This window comes from Olea europaea, chromosome 16, assembly GCF_002742605.1.
Source record: "Olea europaea var. sylvestris chromosome 16, O_europaea_v1, whole genome shotgun sequence".
NCBI classification, from domain to species: domain Eukaryota; kingdom Viridiplantae; phylum Streptophyta; class Magnoliopsida; order Lamiales; family Oleaceae; genus Olea; species Olea europaea.
The window spans coordinates 6,089,851-6,106,576 of NC_036252.1; the positions used below are offsets into that span (position 1 = coordinate 6,089,851).

At 33.4% G+C, this 16,726-nt stretch overlaps 2 protein-coding genes across 2 annotated transcripts; both read right to left on the reverse strand.

Annotated features, from left to right (window-relative positions):
- Nucleotides 1–3,799: 3,799 nt before the first annotated feature.
- Nucleotides 3,800–5,399, reverse strand: LOC111411896 (transcription factor BEE 1-like). Its single transcript, XM_023042552.1, has 6 exons — nucleotides 4,956–5,399; nucleotides 4,751–4,870; nucleotides 4,580–4,645; nucleotides 4,421–4,489; nucleotides 4,236–4,313; nucleotides 3,800–4,133 (listed from the first exon to the last, which is right to left on the reverse strand). Exons 1-6 carry the CDS (start codon nucleotides 5,313–5,315, stop codon nucleotides 4,002–4,004), a joined length of 825 nt encoding a protein of 274 aa, XP_022898320.1. The 5' UTR covers nucleotides 5,316–5,399; the 3' UTR covers nucleotides 3,800–4,001.
- Nucleotides 5,400–12,691: 7,292 nt separating this feature from the next.
- Nucleotides 12,692–14,908, reverse strand: LOC111411897 (scarecrow-like protein 3). Its single transcript, XM_023042553.1, has 2 exons — nucleotides 14,511–14,908; nucleotides 12,692–14,358 (listed from the first exon to the last, which is right to left on the reverse strand). Exon 2 carries the CDS (start codon nucleotides 14,337–14,339, stop codon nucleotides 12,927–12,929), a length of 1,413 nt encoding a protein of 470 aa, XP_022898321.1. The 5' UTR covers nucleotides 14,340–14,358; nucleotides 14,511–14,908; the 3' UTR covers nucleotides 12,692–12,926.
- Between the last annotated feature and the right edge of the window lie 1,818 nt (nucleotides 14,909–16,726).

Here is a 16,726-nt window from a genome sequence, read left to right on the forward strand (position 1 = left end):
TGGGGGCTCAAATAGGTGTTAAATTCAATTAGTAGGCACAAAATGAAAGAGTCAGGCTTAAAGCAACAAAGGACTATGAAAGCAAAAAATTACTTTATTGGACTTGCTTTGTTGCAATTGACGAAGCTTTGTAAATGCTCTTTCGTCCTTACAAGTTGAGGACAATTTTTCAAAATCAAGATGGAAAAACATTCATTTTACTATTGAAAGCCTTAGATATTGAAACCGACCCTCGATCTGGATGAGGAAAAAGAGTTCCTAATATGATCTTCGAAAAATTGACAAGATATAGGAAATGACCTTCCTTAATCGTAGGCAAAGTATCATTCTCCACTTTTCCAAGAACTCATGGCATAGCCGAGGTGGACTCAAACCACCTAACAATACAATGATTTTTTTATTATTAAATTTTAACACGAGAGTGTAATTATTATTTTTCACTCAACTTAGACCCCATTTGATGGGATTAAAATAAAAATTTTAATAGATTTTGATAAAAAATAATAAAATGTACGTTAAAAAGTTGTGATTTCATTAAATATGTGGTTAAAATAAATTACTGACCTGACTTACATTAAAATCTTAATTTTATTCGTTACCAAACAGGGCTTTATGATTTTTTTTTTCTGCTGTAATTATCCAAACTTATCAACTGCTAAGAAAAGTGAAGGTTAGAAATTCAAATATCTAAGAAGCAATTTTCTAAAAAACCAAACGTGGCTAGGTGTGAAGTCGAAACTTTAAGCTCTATGAGCTTAAACGAGCCTAGATAAGTCTTAACGTAAAAAAGTGTTTTCTTATTTATTATTATTTTAAATTTTTAATCTTTCTAAAAATTATTTAATAATTAAAATAATATATATTAAACATCTAAAATTATAAAATACAATATTTACTACAATTTTCAAGCTTTCGAAATGTAAAAATTAGAAATTTTTCATAGTTTTAGTTTTCAACTAGACAAGTTCTACTTAATAGATTTATAGGAATTTCATACATGCTTATAAAGATTGTAATAAAATGAGTCTCCAAATCATAATTACATTTATAGATAACATCATAACTTAAAATCTTATTTATCTATTTAGATAAAATTATTTTTAACTTTGTAGTGATAAAATATTTGGTTGAAAATGATTTATTTTTTTTAGAGGAAGAAAGAATTTTAAAATAATGGTAGACAATCTGGGGCTTAAATCATTGGTATGAAGTAATCAAACAAAATCTTTAACAAGATTTCATTATAATTAATCATAAGTAATCTAATGCAAAAATTTGTGCAAGAACATGTACCCATCATTTTTTTCACCCGAGCGAGACGAATAATACCAAAACAAATTAAGAACAATTAGCACTACTTATTAGTGACAATCCAACAACTCCCACCATCTTAAAATCTTGATAATGAACAGTGCACCAACTTAGGATCCTTGAACTTGCACAAATTAGTTTCTTTTCAGGGGATCTGTCCCACCTATCACCTGATATATATATGTTCATGTGTGACCCTCAATCCTTATTAGGAATACGACTCTATCCAATATGTTAAAAGTGGGACCCAGAAAACCCTATGCATCCTCCTTGTTCATGCATATTCTCCAAGAGACAGGCAAAAACCTAGTCAAAAGGAAGTCAAATTAGAGAGATTTGAGAGAAAAGAAGTAGAAAAGTGACCTGAAAGGTTCATAAACTCTTATCATTTCAAGAATTTGGAGAACCCACAATGCCTATCTTCTTTAGGGCAATCTATGGCCCATTCAAGCTGTCCTCTCATGGTTCAATGCATCTGCTTAGTTCACTTCTTCATATTAAGAAATAAAATTATAACTTCATGGAATATGATATTATCATTCCAAAATAGTAAATTTCTCCTTGGTCTTTAAAAATGAGCAAGTGAGTTCTTAACCTTTCGTTTTACTTGCACAATTCGTCCCTGAATAAAAATAATCCAAATCTTTGTAAAATCTTTACGTGATGCCTCATGTCCCATATGAAAAAACTCTGTGGTGTTTCTCAAATTGGGCAAGGACTAAGAAAATTGAGGTGAGACATATTTTCATGCGGTGTATATGACAATTTAATGAAGGTTTGGACGATTTCCATTTTTAGGGGCTAATTACACAACCAGAAATGAAATGTTGAAACAATAAGTTGGGAGTCGATGGTGTAATTTTACAAATGTTTATAATGTAAATAATCTAGGGGTTTGATTGGGATGTCCTTCTCAATCATTTACTTGATGAATTGGCAACATCCATGAGATTTAGAATTTGCATTATTTTGTAGGTTCCACTTGCCTTTGTCGACATGGATATGTCAAGTGCTTCTTGTTATTGAAATTTGTTCTCTGAAATTCTAAGTGCCAACACCTTTGGTCTTATATGGGTCATGTTTCAAGATTTCAAATCTTAAGGGTGATTGGGTATCTAATCATCCCATCAACTAATATATATATATATATTGAAATTTTTAACAAGTTTAAATTAAGTTTAACCTCTTTTCAAAGTTGAATTTGGATGACGTTTAGTTGAGCCAAACATGCTAAAATAGTATCTTAGTTTTATAAATTACAAGTACTCAAAATTATTTAAGCTATGAAGTATGAAAGTGACCAAAAAATGGAATTAAGATAGAATGGTTGTTCCTTTCATCTTCATTCTTGATCATATACAACTGTCCAAATTCAACCCATTATTAGAGTCTATGGAGGACAAAAGACGTTGAAAGGCAAGCTGGATGAGACAGTTTTAAGTTATGTGCAACCCCTAAGTTCTTATCAAAATCTTGAGTGGTAATTATGCAAAGATGGAACATGGAATAGATGTGAAATCAAGAAATTGTTCATCATGATTCCATGTCATTGACCTATCTTCAGAATTATCAATAGACAGAGGACCAATGATCTAGCACGTAGAGAGAATATTGAGTAATAAGCAAACTAGTAGAGGTCGATTGATGTAATAATTTCAATCATGGCGAGGATAATCACTCTTTAGACTTGCGGCCAAGTCCAATACCAAGTTTGCCTTACTAGCTGAAGTCTAGCTTAATTCACTAAGTTAGTTCACAAAGTAAGACAACTAACATTGACGATATCCCAACAAAGTGGAGTCACATGGAGAAACTCTATCTTTAGACGTGTTTAGATGTGTCAAAACGCACCCTACCAAAGGAAATCATACTTCACAAAAGCTAAAAACAATAAAAGCTATTAAACAGTGATGATTCAGCTCACTTGAACATGTATTGAACTCGTATCTATCAAACACAAACTCAAACACTGTTATCGATATTTAATTTTTCACATATATAGTGCAAAGATAAGAATTTACTAGAGTGATAATGACACATGGGACAAGTTTTTGCTAATAATGGAGTTGTTCATGTCCCTACCCTTGGTGACAATTAATTGAAATGTCTACTTAGTTGATCCTTCTCGATCAAATTTGGTTACTATTAAGTCCTGACGAGCAAGTAAAGACAGCCACTCAAAAAAAATATATATATAAATAAATAAAACAAGTTCTTAAATAGAAAGAAAAAAATTAAAGATAGAAAAGAGACATGCCATGAAAAAATATCCACATGTTTTAACTCCTGTCAATTAATTCAAGACAAAGTCTATTTCTAAATAGTAAGGAACAGTTTCCTCCTTAATGACATCCTTGTTGGAAATAAAAAACATACATAGTTGGCTACAATTGGCATTTGCCTCAAGCATCATTCGATTGTTTGTCCATTGTACTGTCAAATACTGTTGAGTTATTCAAGATAACATTATCCCAAGGGCGTTCAACCATATCAGAAAGCTTAACATTATTTCTAATAAATGGCACGAAATAAAATTACATGTTTAATTAATCAATAATTGGTTAAATTCTGAAAAATGTGAGAGAGGATACAATAGTGTTTAGCTTTTGAAATCTGCAATTTTTCACCATGTCTGGTTTGTTTTGATACAAATTTAATTGAAAAAGAAGGGGGAAATTTTTGGGTCATCTTCAAGTGTTCCTTGGCCAAGAGGGATAATTGCCAAAAGAGAGGTCTAATGAACCAAATTGAGCTGAACTTATTCCCTCACATCCTTCCTTTGCCATCTTCTGCATCTTCAATGCCTCGCACGCCTTCTCTTGCTGCAACACATGTACAAAAACACGTGAAACTTTATCTCTATAAATCGTTCAAATTTGAATAAACGTACATGATTTTGAGATTATTAAGGTTGTGAGAAGGACCTGCATTGTCTCAAATGCATCTGTTTCTGAGTTAAAATCATAAAACATGCTTGCTGCTGTAAGCTTCATAGAAAGGAACTGAAAATCAAAGGACACAAGAGAATTATTATCAAGTGTCTATGAATTTTCAGACAGAATTTATTGATTTAGTATAAGTTATTTTATGGTTTAGTACTTCCCCTTACCTCAACTTGACTTTGCAAGGACTGCACATAATTGATGATTTCATCCAACATCACTGCCATGCCCATTGTCTGTTATTTCATTAAGCATTCAAATATAATTAGACAAGATTCTGCTTCTCTCCATATATACAATAAAGAGAGACGAACGTGAAAAATCACCTTGTAGCATCCAGGAACAATGTCTTGTAAACATCTCAATCGCTCGTTGATTTTTCCTCTTCTCGCCTGAATCAGGCAGCTATTATATTACTAATGATCATAAGTATTTCTTTATTATATTGAGGGCCTTAGGTGGGCGTAGAAATGCCCGAGGGGAAGGGCTGAACTTACCCTTTCTGCTAAACTATGACTATCAGTGGCCTGGCCTCTTTTAGCTCTAACATGTACCACATCCCTTCGTTTCTCCTCTTCCTTTCCGTTTAATTTCGCCCTTTTCCCTCTTCCTGCACTCTGCAGATAAAAAGAAAATCCCATGAATTCATATACTACAAAGATCAAACTAAAAAACTTAAATGAACAAATTCAATCCACTTACATTTTTCCTTGTAACACCATTTAATGAACCTTGGGCAGATAAATTAGCCCCACTACTTTGTGAGGTGTCGATTTCTTTCCTTTTCTTCTCCGCAAGATGATCATTTGCAGTTTGAGGCACAAAATTCTTGTCCTCATGGATAAACAAACCAGGAAAATCTTCTGAGATACCAGTGCATTCGGGTACTAAATGAGGAAAAATATTGTCATTGGGAAATCCCATCAAGTTCTGCAGGTTCAAGACTGATGTATCTTCATAACTTGGATTTATTTCTGGAAAAGGGTTCATAAATTCCATGTTGGAATCAATGTCTGATAATGAGAAAGATTGTTTAATGTTTTGCAAGAAGTAATTAGCCATAAGCAGCTTTTTTTTAGGGTGAGCTATGACTTATTTTCTTTATGTATGCGGTTTGAACGATTTATTATATAGAGGGGGGCAAAATTAAAACTTCTGAGGATTGAGGCATAAACAATTTTTCTTTTTTAACTAAAGAATGAAAAAAGCAATGCAATTTTAGGTAACCACGTGGCCTTTGGACTTCTATGGTTTTGTTCCCTTGTGGACCATACTCAGCAGATATATCCAAAATGTGGGTCCTTTTTCATTAGCCGTTGGATTTCAATCTGATTAATTTAATCAAAGTTTCTCAAAGAAAGGAAAATCAAGTATGGAGGAAAAGGGATCATACCTACTAAAACACAAAAAGTATTTTCAAACATGTCCAAGTTCAAGTTGTGACTTCTCGTCAAAGTCTTTAATTATTTGTTCTTCAATTGCACAAATTATATTATTAGTTATAAATTCATTTGTCCATAAATATATTAATAAAGAAAATGGTATGTTTGACGATGGTGATGTTATTGTTTCAAAGAATGAGTAATAGAAAATTGTAAACTAGGTACCTAAAAGAATAATTTTTTAAAAGAATGTATAATTAGGAAAAAAAAAAGTATGGGTTCATGTGCAAAATTCTTTCATTTAGAGAATGCATGATTAAAATAAGTTTAAGAAAAAGTAATTTATATATAAGACATGTCAAACAAAACACTTAACAAATTCACAATAGGACATAAATGATTAGTACAAATTACCGTATAATCTATCATATAAAATGTATTGCATGTCTAATTCAATTCTCAAGCATTAGGTAGGATTATTATATCCAATCTACCTAGTCAATTTATTGGTCATGCAACTTTAGTACACAGTAACGGACAGAACGATTAGTATATGAACAAAATTTTAACTTTTTCGCTCCCTGATACTTCGGTTACTATCCAATCCCCTGCATGTTAATGAGTTATTTACATAAAAACGAAATCAAATCAAAGGGGCAGAAATCCCTTTTAGTATATTCAAAACAATCATCAATTCTAACTCATACGGGTTAGAAATTCCTAAAATTTATGTAAAAAAATTAAAAATCAAGAAACGATACTAGCGCCTACTCTTCACATCTTTGAATCTTCGCTTTCACTTCTTCCTCGAGTGCATATTCTTGGAAATTTTCCTTTTTCTCTGCTTCTCCCTGTGAGCACTATGATCATACACCCGCAATGACAAATCTACTGCCTCTGAATCGCAATCGGTGGACTCAATTTCCCTCTCTTTTTTCACTGCTTTTTCGGGGGTTTTCACAGAATATGGAACTAGATTTTCTTGTGACGGAATCACTGTATCGCTTCCGAAGAATACATCAAATTGTTCATCTCCGATTTCGCCGATCAGTTGATTGAGATTTCTCCCCAATAAATTCGCAAGAGCCATCGGCTGATGAAATTCCGAATTTGATTAACTCTGAACGCTGGTATTTTGTGATCCATTCCAGACGTCATCTTTCTATTTCTATGTCGGAAATCAAATTTCAAGTGATTGTAAACCCTAGAATTCTATTCCATTTCTCCGAAATCAAGAAATCTGTTACAGGGAGAAATCTGATTTTGAATTTGGAGATACAAAACGAGTACTGTATATATAAGTTTCCAATCCTTAAAACCCTATTTCACGTAGATCTTCATCTACTTCCATTAGGATTCGGGGAAAAAATTATGAAAGAATGGCGATTAAATTCAACTGCATGTTCAAGAATTCGAGTGTAAATTTAAAACTGGCGCGGAAGGCTGTATAAAATAAAGGGCCAGGGTACCGTGTAAATATCAACTGGGCTGCGTTGACCTAGGCCCAGCTAAAACAGCCTTGTTTAGGCCCAATTTCTAAAAATGAAAATAATTTGGGATTAAGAGAAAAAAGAATGTATAAAGCCTTGGATATGAATACAAGTCGAATTCGAGGAAGAATTTAAAAAGATGTTAAGATGATATGTTAAACTTAATAGGACTGAACGTATTCATAGTTGACTTGTACGCGAGATCTATTTTTTACTATTTAATGACTTATGTCTTATTTTATCTTTTTTAATGTACCAAAGATGCATTAAATTTTTCAACATATTAATGATTGATAAGATAAAGTGAACAGAGTATCGTCGAACGAAAATTGATTTTTGATCGCATTGTATTAAAAGCAACCCAATAGGAACACATGGATTTAAGAGTTATGTTTTGAGTTTAAGTTTCCTCACTAACAACTAAAATCAATAATTTAATAACAATGAAGAGAATGAATAATGATGTAGCTATCAATTAATGAAATATTTAAGCATCCATATTTTACTAATTAATCATGTTTACATTTGAATCTAGTTGGGATACAGCGTGTCAACACATCTCTACTCCTTTTCTTCTTCACGTGAATGTTACTTGCACGCTTGAACGTACACGTAAGAGATGCGAATCGATACTTCTCCAAACAAAAGCGGGGAAAACTGCAATCGTACACACTTCATCGCTCAAGTCAAACATGGTTGTGGGAGCAACACGAAAGAAGAAAAAACTCGAGAAGAAAGTGTATATTTTGAGACTAAGAAGTACCAATTGTCAATTACCTTCAACCGACATTAGTGAAAGTATTTATAGGCAAAGGAGTGAAATTAAGATTTTCTGGATGTTTGACATGAGATCTAATCTAGATGGTTCACAGGCCAAATTCCAGCACGTCACAACGTAGACATCAAAGGTTTGCAACCTCACACATAATGTCTTGTACAAAAAGGATGAGATTTGACTCCCAACCGCCCTTACAGAGATGCACATCAATCAAACCGTATGTGACTCAACCTTCAGGGATAGAATCCAATCGCCTCGAACTCCGAAAGCCCATCTAATGTGATTAAGCCTTTGTATATGCTCCATTTTAATGAGGTTTTGGAAAAGAAAAATATTTTGAAATAGTAATTTTTTAGAGAATATATTATTAAAAAAGAATGAAAAATTTTGAATTTACATGTAATATTATTTTATTGAAAAAGAAGAAAGAGAAAAATGTATTAAAATTAAAATGGAATCCAAATGGGGGCTAAGTTGGGTCTCAACTGAGCGCCTGAAAGAGGGAAAGTGACAAGTCATATACGAAGTTATGTTGCCTTTAAAGTTGTGTTGATGATGCATTGGATTGTGCTCTCGACGTCTCGAAACTGAAGGTGGTCGAGACAATGGTAGATAGTCTCATTGTTGCAGAGAAGAATTGATTGCGTGGCATTTTAATTAATTGGCAATCACGTGGCCTGTCGCGTAGACAAAAGAGTAACAAACTCTACTTATGATCAATTCGTATTTTGACTCTATGGAGTACTAGTTAATCTTTGGCGATGAGAATCAAAATAAGAAGAAGTTGACATAAACATCATCCATTTATTTATTATACAAAAAGACGGAGTGAATCTTTTCAATCCCAATAAACCCAGAATTTTTAAAGCGTGGATCTTCAATAATTGCACGAGTCTCGTCATTGATTTCTCCCTAAGAGATTTATTTCCATGTTTCTAAACGGGTCTCTCCCAAAATGGTAATGTATGTACATAGGAATGGCAACAGAGTAGGTATGGGAGGGATCGGTCATTCCCACCCCTTGTCCCGTCGGGTATTTTTATTATCTTACCTCATATCCATACCCGATTAAAACAGGACTGGGCGGCATCGGGTCAGGACAGCGCAAGTCTCCTGCCCCATTTATTTTTTCTTTTTGTTTTTTTTAATTTTTAGCTTTTATTTTTTATGTCCTTAGTAAATAGTATTACTTTTTACTAATTTGTTAAAAACAACTTGTGTTCTCTTTAAAAATGATGATAAATCTATTATTTTTTTGATAAAAATTTAAATTTGAAATTAACATTCAACAAGGCGAGTAACGGAGCAGTGACTATATTTTCCATATCCGTCCCACATTCGCTTCAGGGCAATGATGGGTATTACCCGCCCCATTCGGGACAGGTCCCCACGAGTATCAGGTTGAACAGATTTTTTTGGCCTTCCCTAGTTGTACATGGTGTTTTAACAGCCAGAGTCTTGTAATGGTATCTTTGAAAAATGTTATATAAGTTACTTAAATTTTTTTTATCAAAGTCAAATTTAATTTTAAGTACACATGCACGACTACGACCATTGATTATATACACGTGTAGGGCTGTACATGGTTCGATTCGATTCAGATCTAAAGAAAATGAATCGAATCGAATTTTTAAGTATTTAGTAAGTAGAATTGTCGGTTCCAAATTTAATTGTGGAATCGTTCGGATTCGATTCTATTTGATGCTTGATTCCGTGCAATAATTAAATTTTTTTAATATTACAACGATATATTAATTTAACCAATGACATGTTCAATTTTGGTTCTTACAAAATAACGTAATCCAATCCCGTGATATCATTTGCGCCCTTCTTTGTTAAGTTCTTCATAAATTTAACTGTTAAAATCATAGGAAGAGGAAGACTACGAGCTCACAATATTGAAGAGAGGCGCAACCGAGCTTCCAATTCAATTTCTCCAAAATGGCATAAACAACACTACGGTAAAATAAAATATCTGGATAAATTTTAGATCAATTTGATAAAGTTGGGCTTGAATGGAAAATTAGAAATAAAAAAGTCATATTTTAGGTTTGGGTTAAATTAATTAGATACCACATTTATTTAGAAAAAATTAAAATAATTTGACTTATTTAAGATAAAAAATTTAGGGAGATTCGGATCTTATAAGATTCTTCGATTTTTGATCTAAAATCGAAAATTGAACCAAATCCTTCGGTTCTTGATTTAGATACCAGTTCGGGTATTTAACTTAAAAAATATCACTCAACTTAGTTCGAATAGGTTCGGGGTCGAGTTGGGATCGAAAATTTTGTCTAAACCTATTGACAAATCTCATAGAATTCATTACTCTTAGGGCTGAACAAAACTCCTAAATCGAACCGACCCCGATTCGAACTTAACTGAACCAAGCGATTTTTCTTAAATTAAATACTCGAACGAGTATCTGAATCCAGAATCGACGGGTTCGATTCTATTCTCGGTTCTAAATTAAGACCTGAATATCCCTAATTTTTTAATTAATTTATTTTAAATAAGCAAAATTATTTTATTTCTTCTATATAAATTTGTTAACTAATTAATTTAGTTTGAACAAAAAAAATATGATTTTCCTATTTTTAATTTTCAGTTCAAAGCCAACTTAATCAAATTAACCTAAGTTTTATCCAAATCTGTTACTCCACTATAGTGATGTTCCTATTGTTCTGGAGAAATCGAATTAAAGCCCGATAATGTCTTTCTTAATTATTTTGATCTCGCTATCTTTCTCTTTCTGTGATTTTAACAATCAAATATATGAAAAACTCAGCAAAGAAAGATGCAAAAGACACATAAAATTGGATTATGTTATTTTGTAAGAGTTAAGATTGAACATTCATTAGTTGAATTCACGTAACTTTGTAAATATTAGAAAACTTAATTATAATACAAAATTTGATAACCAAATGGAACTGAACCGAAATTGAATGGTTCCATAACTAAATTTGGACCCGACGATTCCACTTAATAAATACACGAAAATTTCGGATCGATTCGATTCTCATTAGAATCGAACCGAAGTCCAATCATAATTACTCTTCTCATCATAATCTCCTTATAAAGAGATTATAAGGAAACCCACACACATTGGGCTATTAGAAATACCTAATTTTTGTATACCTTGCAACTCGTCGACAATACTTGAAACATATCGCCATGACTTGCTTACATTTATTTTTCCCCTTTTGGTGGCGCGTATTCGGTAGCTTTCTCTAATTATTTCAACTCACTCCTCTACTTTCAATTTTCTTCTACATTAATCCTCAAACTTCCATCTCATCATTTTTGGTCATTGAACTTTTCATATGTTCAATTTTTTATTCATTTATCCAAATTGGTCCCTAAACTCTTGATTTCGCCATTTTGGTCCTAAACTTCTTCAAGTGTCCATTTTAATCCCCAAAATTTATGAACGTTACCATGTCCTTGTACTTTGCAGCAATCATGCAATTCCATCATTTTGTCCAAATTAATCTCCAAATTACTTCGTTTTGCTTTATTTACCTTCAAATTCAAGATTTAGCCTACGAAAACCAATACAACATAATGTGAGTAGAAATGCACTTAATTAATCAACTAATTTAGGAACCTATAGCGTGTAAAATTCATTACTTAAAAGTTATAATTACAGCAATAAAAAGATGCCATGGGAGATATATCTTAATTTGTTTATTTTACCTTTAAAATCAGAGTGACATGATTTTCAATTGACATTCTAATGCCTGTTTTGTCCCTTCATGGAGGCTCACATGCAGCAAATCTAAGAGGTTTGAATATGGATTTGTTACAAATTGTCTAAGATACAAGTAAACTAAATTCTTCACCACGAAGGCCTGTTCGGATTAGATGTCAGTTATTATATATAGTTATGGACAGATGTAACTTGCAAGTCATTTGATAAAGATAGAAGAAAGAATGAACCTACAGTTTCATAACCTGATAAAATACACGGTCAAGAGTCACAGTTCCTGGCCTGGCGTGGCTAGAGCCGGACCTGTAAACAGACCACACCATCACTCTCCGCAACCGGCCTGGCTGAGTGGCCTGACTCGGCTGGCACCACTAACTTCAACCAAATGTAAGATCAAATATGAAATGCAGGAATAACTACAAATTCAGGTTTCACGTAAAGATTTAAAGCTCTTCGAAATAACAATCCTGCTACATGTATAGGACTTTTTGCCGGACAATTTGACAAATTACCACCTGGGATATTGGATAAAAAAAAAAAAAATTCTTCAAACCAGCCAAGTATTGCCACCTCATCATATGTAAAAATTACATTTCATTTGTAGAAGGAGTTCAATTCCAAAAAGGATTATGCTACTTATAAATAAAAGATTACGTAAAATGATGTGAAGGAAAAAGATTGGATGAAAAAGTTGATCGTGTTTTAAATTGGCAAATGATAGAGTGACGTGACATTATGTAATCCATTATACAAAGCTTGATGTATATGTAGAAAGGTCATTCCGAAAATAATACCTCACTTCGGCCCTTATCTGCCTACTCGGAGCCACCAATACAATTAAGATGGCAGCATGGAAAAAATGCTTTTGATCCAAAGCTAAAGATGCCAAGACATATTATACAATAATATGACAGAATGAAGAAGCCGTAAGATTCATCATAATATATCAATCGTACTAAACGAAGAGTCCCTTTGCCGGAAAAGGGAGTCATAGAAATTGGATTTTAGCTTGGCAGGCAGCAAAAACAGAGAGTTCCTATTTTTCCCTTATTCGAGGGAGATTCCGAGTAAAACATATAGAACTTTGCAAGCATGATCTCTTTAATTGAGCTGGACTGGAAATTAATTACAAAAGATTCTTCAACAAACGTTCCAACGGGGGTGGAGAAGAACATAGAAGTTATACGACTATTTCTAATTAGGACAAGATAAAGTTTTGTCCTGCAAATTAACAACAGATGAACAAGGAAGTGACAACTAAAAAAAAAAAAAAAAAAAAAGAAAAAAAGAACACCAAGTGAATCTATAAAGATTTCACCTCCTAAATCTCCAAGCTGATACAGAGAGAAGGGGTCGATCTTGCCAGCCGATCACCACACAGCCATTTTCTTCCTTGATCTTATAACCATCACAATTATAACCTTGAAGCAATCTCTTCGCTTGCAACATAGTATAATAGCTTAAAGGAACATTAGCAAAACCAGCCAAATCAAATCTTTGAGCCCATTTTTCAAGCTTCTCATGTCTTTCCTTCCTCTCGGCTCCCTCACAAGCAATAATATTCTTGATCTCCTCGCCTAACAACATCTTCTCCATCTTCAATCTCTCCAAAGATGCTCTTGGCAAAGCCGACTCCATACAATCAAATAATGCAGCATAAAAGTACAGAGACTCGGATATCCTCTCCATTAGGTTCTTCCCATTATGGTCAGAATCTTGTTCAGTCACCACCATGACCTTTGGGTTCAAACTCCATAAAGTACTAAGAAAGTTATCAATATCTGCTGATGCTGTTGTACATAGTGGCGAAGAAGAAGCCGAATCTTGACATGGACTATAAGCACTAACCATATCTTTTTCAAGCAATTCCCCTAAAGTGCCGTGGTTCATTTGTGCGACCCTTCGTAAGTGAACTCCAAAATCACTCATTGGCGTGGACGGGGACTTTTTCTTGAGTTCATTATCGCAGGCCAAGAGGGAATGCAACTGCATAATGGAACTAATTGCTAGAGCCTCCCCAGTTTTGACGCGCAATTTTTCCACATCCAGATTTTCTAGTTTGCTAATAATGGGATTAAACTGAAACGGGATATCCAGCTTTTCCGCGTCCTCGATCAATACATGAGCCATTTGTTCCAAAACCTCCTTTTGCTGATGGATTCCCGTTATTCTCAAGTGAGGTGGACCTTCAGGACGAGCACTCAAATCTTGAATGAGTGCACGCCATTGTGCAGGTTCTGTTGCATTTAAGTCAATAACATGAACCATTTTTTCTCCTTCCATGGCTTCAATAATAGCTTGGTTCGTGATCACAAAAGCCACCTTCATAAACGGCAAAAACTCGAAAAACATTTTCCTCACAAAAATTTCTTCTGCAACAATCGAAATCCTAGTCGAACGAGATGCTTTGTAAATACCAGGCCAAGTTCTAAGGATCCTATCAGCAAGAGCCTCGGAAAAATACGAAGCGAGTCGCTGCATCGTATCACCATCGGGAGTAGCAAGATTGGAAATTTGATCGAGGGCTATATTTGCATGTTCAAGGCTGCCTGTGGCCACATGATTTGCACAAGTGACTAACAAATGTATTAAATATAGCCCCCTCTCCTCAGGTTTAAGATCCTTAAGCCATGGATGTGGTGAGATAAAACCAGGTGAAAGGGACATCATCGGAAACATTTGAAGTGGTGACGAGGTTACAGATGATGATCCATCTTCTTGAAACATCGGTTTCGTACAAATAATTCTAGAATTAACAACAACAAAAATCGTTATATGTTAATTAAATGCCTCGAAAAAATTCTCAAAATTCACAAGACCAAAGAACTTCTATCCACATACTGCAACAATTTGTCAAAAAATATAATAGAGTAAAAAAAAACAGTAGCAACAACTCACCAATACAGGTCGAGATTTCTAAAATCCTTTCTCGGTTTTCCAATTCATAAAAAACCACGAAAGCCCCTAAGAAAAATCCCACCGACTCCTCAAAACACTCTGGTTTATCTATAGATTTATATATTAGAGAGAGAAAGGTTTTGTGCAATTTCAAGGCTGAGAAACGGGAATTGTCAGTTTTGAAAGAATTGATTCAACAAAACAACGTTGTGTTGTCGACAATGCTTCAGGGGTTAGCTTTTGTCGTGACTGATTTGGTGTCGTTTTACATGTCGAGGAATATTGAATTTGTGTGAAGCAGTGCTCCTTTGCACTTTTTCTTCCCTGATAAATTTGAGACCATGTAACGTTTCTTGATAATTGTTCTCATTGGAAATCACTTTTGTCATTTTCTCTCCACGGAGAAAATGATATATGGAGAATTACTTGCGAATTTAAAATTCAAGCCCCGTTTGATCCACAATTTTTTTTTCAAAAAATACATTCTACATTCGTAATCAGTGATTTGACATCATTTCAAGCACACATTCTTCAATAAAATAATATTACACGCAAATTCAAAAAATTTCCTTATTTTTTAACCACTCATTTACGATCAATACACTATTCAAAAATGCATTATTATAGAAATAATGTGGCAAATATCATTTTTAATAAGTTAAACTCGACGTGAATAAACATGATTACCAAAAAAGAATCGCGTAATTCATTTCCTTTCACGTGCAAATGCCTTGCCACTTGATATTACAGCAGTACAAACTTCTTGTAGGTGAGAGAAGTTGAAATTTCATTGAAGAATTTACGAAACTCGAAAGATTAAAAATTGACTACAATGGTCAGTAGAGGATTGTAGAGGCTGAGTAGAATCATTTGATTTGAGACATCTTGTTAAATTTATATAATGTTCAATCTAACACGGCAAATATATTTTTAAAAGCTATTGTAAATCCGTGATCTCCTCAGTTGAGTGGAACAATGCTAAAATACAAAAATTGTTTATGGAATTACATTTTCATCTCTTGACTTTGTTAGATTTGAGAATAGTGATAGAGAAAGCAAGATGGAATGCCAAACTGTGTTTGAATCAATCGGAACCTTTTTGGGTTCCCTTTCTTTTTCTTTCAAAATCTATGCATTTTTTGTAAGAAAATTGTTCTTTGAGTTGCAACGAAATTGTCTTGAAATTGCTTTTGCACCTTTTGCACATGTTTGATTTAATTAAAAATTAAATTTTTAGTAGATTCTAATAAAATTTGATGAATGCGATTGAAAAACTGATAAAAATTATGAATCTCATAATATACGTAGTTGAAAATAAATTCTAGAAAATGGGTAGAAATTATAATTCTCTTTTTACTCTCTTCTTATTAATCACATTTTCTAATAAAATAATATTACATATAAATTCAAAATTATTTCTTTTTTTCAAACTGTTTATTCTTCAAAAAACACTATTCTAAATATTAAAATCTCCAATAATGACTGATAATGGGGTCAAAGGGGTGCTAAAATAATCTCTAAAAATGTCACATCATGGTGCAATGGTTGCATACTATTTTTGTTCTTTAATTGCATTGCCAGCAAATTGGTCTAAAATGGCCATATGGGTATTGTCATGACGTATGTTGGACGGAAGAATCAAAGGTGGGGGTGCCTGAAGACTTTTATTATTCTTGAAGAATCAATCACAAAGTGCCAAAAACATGTCCTAACAAAGACAAAAGAAAAGTTTCATCAGTTTTGTCCGCTAATGCCTTTCAAGTGTGGGAAATGCAAGAAATTCTCCCATATACTTCCAAATTTTGGTTTCGTTTTCTACTGCAAAACCAAAGACATTTAATTTGGTATTATCTTCTCCTTTGAAGAATTAGAGGAAGTGGTTAACAACCATCCAAAATTTGGCATCACTTATCTCATCCATGTCTATCTCCACTTGTTAAGAATCCTTGGTAGGTTTAACTCCACCAAGAATATTAATATTCAGGGCAATAAATATTTGACGGTCATGTATGGATGTAATAGGCTTGGATAGCTCGATACTGCTTCTAGCTCATGGGCGTTGAGTCCATGAAGGCACAAGACTAGGGTCGAGTTCAACCAGATCAATTCAATTCATTGTCATTCCAATAGATATATGGAGTTGATTTGAAAATTAATGTTTTAAAAATATGTTTAGACATCGATAAAAAAATGTGAACAGTTAACAGTTGAACCAA

Excerpts from the sequence above, each read along its gene's own strand:
- LOC111411897 (XM_023042553.1), bottom strand. The coding sequence starts at position 14,339 with ATGTTTCAAGAAGATGGATCATCATCTGTAACCTCGTCACCACTTCAA.
- LOC111411896 (XM_023042552.1), bottom strand. The coding sequence starts at position 5,315 with ATGGCTAATTACTTCTTGCAAAACATTAAACAATCTTTCTCATTATCA. Across the intron at positions 4,314-4,420 it reads CCTTGCAAAGTCAAGTTGAG|TTCCTTTCTATGAAGCTTAC; the intron begins GTAAGGGGAAGT and ends TTTGATTTTCAG. Across the intron at positions 4,134-4,235 it reads ATGCATTTGAGACAATGCAG|CAAGAGAAGGCGTGCGAGGC; the intron begins GTCCTTCTCACA and ends CATGTGTTGCAG.